This window comes from Notolepis coatsorum (assembly GCF_963971535.1).
Source record: "Notolepis coatsorum genome assembly, chromosome: 6".
Taxonomy (NCBI): domain Eukaryota; kingdom Metazoa; phylum Chordata; class Actinopteri; order Aulopiformes; family Paralepididae; genus Notolepis; species Notolepis coatsorum.
The window spans coordinates 185,402,282-185,408,820 of NC_140170.1; the positions used below are offsets into that span (position 1 = coordinate 185,402,282).

Consider the following 6,539-nt stretch of genomic DNA (forward strand, 5'->3'; position numbering starts at 1 on the left):
GGTCCGTATCAGCTTCCATTCATTTGTGCTAAGCTAGGCTAGCTTGCAGACGGATAGCCTTCTACTGAATGCACAGAGGAGAAGAAACTTGATATCTCTCTTCTTCTCTGACTCCGGGAAAGACTGTAAGCGCATTTCCCATAACATTGGCATAACGCCGCTCTTTCTCCTTGTCTAACCTTGAACCGAGGCCAACCGGGGGGAAACCTCTGCCCCTCTCTGATGTGTGTGTGTGTGTGTGTGTGTGTGTGTCGAGTCCCCAAAAAAAGGTCAAAACAGAACAGAAATAACATGTTTTACACATTTTATAAAAAAAAAATAAAGAAAACGTCTCTCTTACTCCCAGAACTCCACCACGGCGCTGGTGAGGTTGGCGGTGTTGGTCAGGCTGTAGTTGGTGTAGCAGCGGTCCGTGTTCCAGGCATTGCCGCACGATTGCCAAGGCAGCTCCTGTGGAAGAGAGGTGGTGGTGGTGAGGGGGGGGGGGGGGGTGGGGGGGGGGGGAATCACACACAGACAGCTCTCTTCACCGGGAGGCTTTTCGGCCGCTGCCAGGGCCTCGCTGTCAGCCAGCCAAGCCCAAGAGACCCACTCGGGAACATTGGGATTTCATGCTTACCCAAAAGGCCTGAATGGCTCATCGCCGAACGCGTTTATCAATAACCTCATGTAACGGCTCTAATTATGTGGGAAAGGAACTAATAAATGTTATACTCTGTTCAGGGGGGGGGGGGGGGGGGGGCTGTGTGCACTTATGTAAGTTGCTCCGGCGGCGAGGGGGGGGGGGGCTATGTGGCGTGAATGTTAAACGTGGTTTGACCGATGTAAATGAGAGGGAAAACAACGGAACCTATTGTAGGTGATGAGGGGGAAAGAAATACATATTTGAAGATAATTTAACACGTTTTTGGGGTTTTATGTGACGGTTGTTTTTAGGCGCCATCGAGATGAGGAAATCGACTGCTTGTTTGTGTTCTATTAAAATATTAACAAGATGCATTCAGCGGCATTTATACCCTGGATTGATTGACTCTGGGGGAGGACTGGAGAAGCAGTATTTGGAGAGTAATTCCAAAATATATCCATTTTGGAGAGCCTAATAGTATCTAATGTTTAAATAGTCAATATTTCCAAATTAGAGATAAAGAGAGAACAGTTGCAACCTCGAATGATCATGTTGTCAGGCAAGGACTCAACAAAGCAAATAACCATAATGACTTTTGATCACATCCGTCATATACCATAAATACTTTTGATCACATCAGTCATATACCATAATGGCTTTTTATCACATCAGCCATATACCATAATGGCTTTTTATCACATCAGTCATATACCATAATGACTTTTTATCACATCAGTCATATACCATAATGGCTTTTTATCACATCAGTCATATACCATAATGGGTTTTTATCACATCAGTCATATGCCATAATGACTTTTTATCACGTCAGTCATAGGTTATACCATAATGGCTTTTTATCACATCAGTCATATGCCATAATGACTTTTGATCACATCAGTCATATACCATAATGGCTTTTTATCACATCAGTCATATGCCATAATGACTTTTTATCACATCAGTCATATGCCATAATGACTTTTTATCACATCAGTCATATGCCATAATGACTTTTTATCACATCAGTCATATACCATAATGACTTTTTATCACATCAGTCATATACCATAATGACTTTTTATGAAATCCATCATATACCATAATGACTTTTTATCAAATCCATCATATACCATAATGACTTTTTATCAAATCCATCATATACCATAATGACTTTTTATCAAATCATTCATATACCATAATGACTTTTTATCAAATCCATCATATACCATAATGACTTTTTATCAAATCCATCATATGCCATAATGACTTTTTATCAAATCCATCATATACCATAATGACTTTTTATCAAATCCATCATATGCCATAATGGCTTTTTATCAAATGCCAGTATCACATCAGAAATGATTACGTATGATTTTTTTTTACAGTGGACATTTTACATTTGCATAAATTATTACACTTGCTATTACAACTGTTATTAAGCATGCCATTATCCCTGTTATTATATGTGCTATTACACCTGTTATTATATGTGCTAGTATCCCTGTTATTATATGTGCTATTATCCCTGCTATTATATGTGCTATCATCCCTGTTATTATATGTGCTATCATCCCTGTTGTTATATGTGCTATTATCCCTGTTATTATATGTGCTATTATCCCTGTTATTATATGTGCTATTACACCTGTTATTACACCTATATCTTTAATGGGGAAGCAGCAGGCATGGGGTTTGAACCCTCCCTCTTTGCCTTGAAACTGTCCTTTTAGATGCTTTATTGATGCCTTTTTATTTATTTGTCTATATATTTTATTTTATGCTCTTCGATTTCAGTTCACCATCATCCCCACTATACAACTGGTGCAGGATGTCCATGAAAAAAAAGCGATCAAAAAAAAGACAGCCCTTTTGTCGCGTGGGCCCCTGACCCCTAACGTGCCTGTGAACTGTTGTAGGAAAGCTGCCAGGGAGGGAGCTATACTCACAGACGTGAAGGAGTTGTACAGATAGTAGAGAGAGGAAGCTATGCTCACAGACGTGAAGGAGTTGTACAGGTAGTAGAGAGAGGAAGCTATGCTCACAGACGTGAAGGAGTTGTACAGGTAGTAGAGAGAGGAGGCTATACTCACAGACGTGAAGGAGTTGTACAGATAGTAGACAGAGGAAGCTACGCTCACAGACATGAAGGAGTTGTACAGGTAGTAGACAGAGGAAGCTACGCTCACAGACGTGAAGGAGTTGTACAGGTAGTAGAGAGAGGAAGCTATGCTCACAGACGTGAAGGAGTTGTACAGGTAGTAGAGAGAGGAAGCTATGCTCACAGACGTGAAGGAGTTGTACAGGTAGTAGACAGAGGAAGCTACGCTCACAGACGTGAAGGAGTTGTACAGGTAGTAGAGAGAGGAAGCTATGCTCACAGACGTGAAGGAGTTGTACAGGTAGTAGAGAGAGGAAGCTACGCTCACAGACGTGAAGGAGTTGTACAGGTAGTAGAGAGAGGGAGCTATACTCACAGACGTGAAGGAGTTGTACAGGTAGTAGAGAGAGGATGCTATGCTCACAGACGTGAAGGAGTTGTACAGGTAGTAGAGAGAGGATGCTATGCTCACAGACGTGAAGGAGTTGTACAGGTAGTAGAGAGAGGAAGCTACGCTCACAGACATGAAGGAGTTGTACAGGTAGTAGAGAGAGGAAGCTATGCTCACAGACGTGAAGGAGTTGTACAGGTAGTAGAGAGGAAGCTATGCTCACAGACGTGAAGGAGTTGTACAGGTAGTAGAGAGAGGAGGCTATACTCACAGACGTGAAGGAGTTGTACAGGTAGTAGAGAGAGGAAGCTATGCTCACAGACGTGAAGGAGTTGTACAGGTAGTAAGAGAGAGGAAGCTATGCTCACAGACGTGAAGGAGTTGTACAGGTAGTAGAGAGAGGAGGCTATACTCACAGACGTGAAGGAGTTGTACAGGTAGTAGAGAGAGGAAGCTACGCTCACAGACGTGAAGGAGTTGTACAGGTAGTAGAGAGAGGAAGCTATACTCACAGATGTGAAGGAGTTGTACAGGTAGTAGAGAGAGGACGCTATACTCACAGACGTGAAGGAGTTGTACAGGTAGTAGAGAGAGGACGCTATACTCACAGACGTGAAGGAGTTGTACAGGTAGTAGATAGCCCAGGAGATAATCACAATGTAATAGATGTTCAACCAGAACGACAGCACGGCAGCAGCGATGCCCACACCTGCGACAGGAAGGTGATTGTTGGAGAATAAGATTCAAGATTCAAGAGGTTTATTTGTCACATACCTAACCAGGGCATACAGTGAAATGCAGGTGGTCATGGCCGCATCGATTGTGCAATAATACAATAATAAAATAAACGTAAAAAAAACAGGTAGTAAGAAGACATAAGATGGGCATGATAAAAATAGACATGCTAAATTCCTGAGAAGGCACTGGTTCCTATATGTACACTACTATCCAATATACAATTTTAACTCCGTCATTATGCTATACTTACTATATCTAAACTATACTATACAAGAACCACATCTGTTATTTCCTTAAAGTGACTTTTATATTCCTCATTCCTTTAATGTGACTTTTCCATTTTGTTTAAAGTGAAAACATTTTAAAGCGATTGCAGCATGTGTGTTGTGTGTGTGTGCGCGTGTGTGTGTGTGTGTGTGTGTGTGTGTGGTGTGTGTGTGTGTGTGTGTGTGTGTGTGTGTCTGTGTGTGTGTGTGTGTGTGTGTGTGTGTGTGTGTGTGTGTGTGTGTTGTGTGTGTGTGTGTGTGTGTGTGTGTGCTCATGTGTACTTGTGTGTGGAGAGTTCAGTGTTCAGTATTCTGAATTAGAATAAGGGCGTTAAAAAGATGGCGGCTTATCTATTATGTAGCTACATAAGAAAACATTTGAACCGGCGACGACGCCTAATAGACATTAGTAAAGAATGATATCTATGCTTATAATGAATATAATAATTATTATGTTTCTTGGAAAAAAACATTTCCCTGAGATTGCCTTAATAACACGGTGGTGTCGTGTTCGTGGTCAAATGAACCTATAAATAGAAACGCCATTCAAGCAAGCGTATAGAGCCTTTGTGCTGGAGGCCGGGGGGGGGGGGGGGGGGGGGTGGTCACGGTATATACATGGTGCATTTTTACCTTTGAACCATGGGGGCCAGCTTCCACACGCCAAGCCCGCCGATAGACGTGTACTGTCCCAGCGCCGTCTCCAGGAAGAACAGCGGCATCCCGGCGAATATGAGCGTCAAGAAGTAGGGAATCAGGAAGGCCCCTGTGGAGGAGAGGTGAGAGAGAGGTGAAAGGTTGCGTCAGTTAACAAATTTCACTGCCGCGCACAAAACAGCCGGTTAACCCATTCACTGCCGTCGTCGGTTGTGTGATAGTATAAAGGGTTAACCTTCTGTCGTGTGGCAGTGAAAGGGTTAAAGAGACGAAGCATTTTTTTTTGAAGCAGTAAACATCAATGATATATAAATAACCCTCGCTATGGGATTTGGGACGATGCGTTTCCCATAATTGCGCCCCGTGGCAGCGCTCAGTCGCTCAGGGCTGCGCCGCCGCGCGCGCGCGATTACGCACGGCAACGAGGGGGGGGGGGGGGGGGGGGGGAAGGCACTTGAATTTAAATGAGCGCTGGAGGCAAATTGCCTGGTTTGAAAAGGTCGAGATTTTTAACCTCCTTTTTGGTGTGTGTGTGTGTGTGTGCGTGTGTGTGTGTGTGTGTGTGTGTGTGCGTGTGTGTGTGTGTGTGTGCGTGCGTGTGTGTGTGTGCGTGTGTATGTGTGTGTGTGTGTGTCAGTGTGTGTGTGCATGTGTGTGTGTGTGCATGCGTGTGTGTGTGTGTGTGTGCATGCATGCGCGTGCGTGCGTGTGTGTGTGTGCGTGCGTGTGTGCACACGTGCGTGCGTGTGTGTGCGTGTGTATGTGTGCGTGCGTGTGTGCGCGTGCGTGTGCGTGCGTGTGTGTGTGTGTGTGGGGGGAGGGGGGGTGGGGTACTGAAACACGGTGGAAATGAACGATGCCGCCACTTCTTGATTTACCTCCTCCGTTCTTCCCACATAAATACGGAAACCTCCAGACGTTTCCCAGTCCGATGGCGTACCCGACGCAGGAGAGCAGGAAGTCGAACTTGCCGCCCCACGTCTCCCGCTCGGGCAGCTCCTTGCCGCTCTTCTGCACCTTCACCACCAGCGTCTTGGGCTTGTCGTTGTTGGCGGTCGGCGCCTCGACCATCGCCATCTCCGTCAGCACGTGGCCGTCCTCGACGGAGGCGGCGGCGGCTTTGGTTCCGTTGGTCGCCATGGTGATTCCGTTTATAGGGTCCCTTTATTATTATTATTATTATTATTATTATTATGAACCGGCGCTGCGCGGCGCGGGGCCACCGGCGGACTTCTCGGTCCGGTAGTTATACTCAGCTCCCCGGTGAATAACGTCAACAGGACGCGCCGCGGCGGAGACACACCGTGCCCGCGGTGAAGAGGATGCCTGAAGACCAACAAAAAAGTAATACAAAATTAGTATTTAAAAAAAATATATATATATATATATTATTAAAAATGTATTTGGGTAAATTAGGGTATATAATGAAAGAAGGTTTTTTTTATTTGTGTTTCAAGCAGGCTGTTTATTCACTCAACAATTGTATTTATTTTTTTATTTATTTTTTCTAACAGAAAATACAATATTAATTATCACTCTGTGGTCGGTGAGCGGGATCAAATGAGGACTTTTCTTTTTCTCAAACGGAATTAGTTTTATTTAATTGCCAGGAGAGCTTCCGTGTTTCCAGAACTGTAGCCCCCTCTCTTGTGTTCGATCCATTATTCTCTTACATTTTATCGCCCACTTCTCACCGAGGGGCAATTAAACACGTTTAGGAGACAGAGGCTACGATAAATGTCCAATGAATCAGAGCTT

At 44.3% G+C, this 6,539-nt stretch overlaps 1 protein-coding gene across 1 annotated transcript in view; it reads right to left on the bottom strand.

Annotated features, from left to right (window-relative positions):
• The window catches only part of slc6a1b (solute carrier family 6 member 1b), a gene marked incomplete at both ends in the record, with an annotated part of 137,804 nt that extends 131,883 nt beyond the window's left edge, over window positions 1-5,921 (bottom strand). The window contains 5 exon segments of the mRNA XM_084315960.1: window positions 341-450; window positions 3,729-3,829; window positions 4,758-4,764; window positions 4,766-4,890; window positions 5,660-5,921. Coding sequence (XP_084172086.1) covers window positions 341-450; window positions 3,729-3,829; window positions 4,758-4,764; window positions 4,766-4,890; window positions 5,660-5,921 — 605 coding nt within the window.
• Window positions 5,922-6,539: the final 618 nt, after the last annotated feature.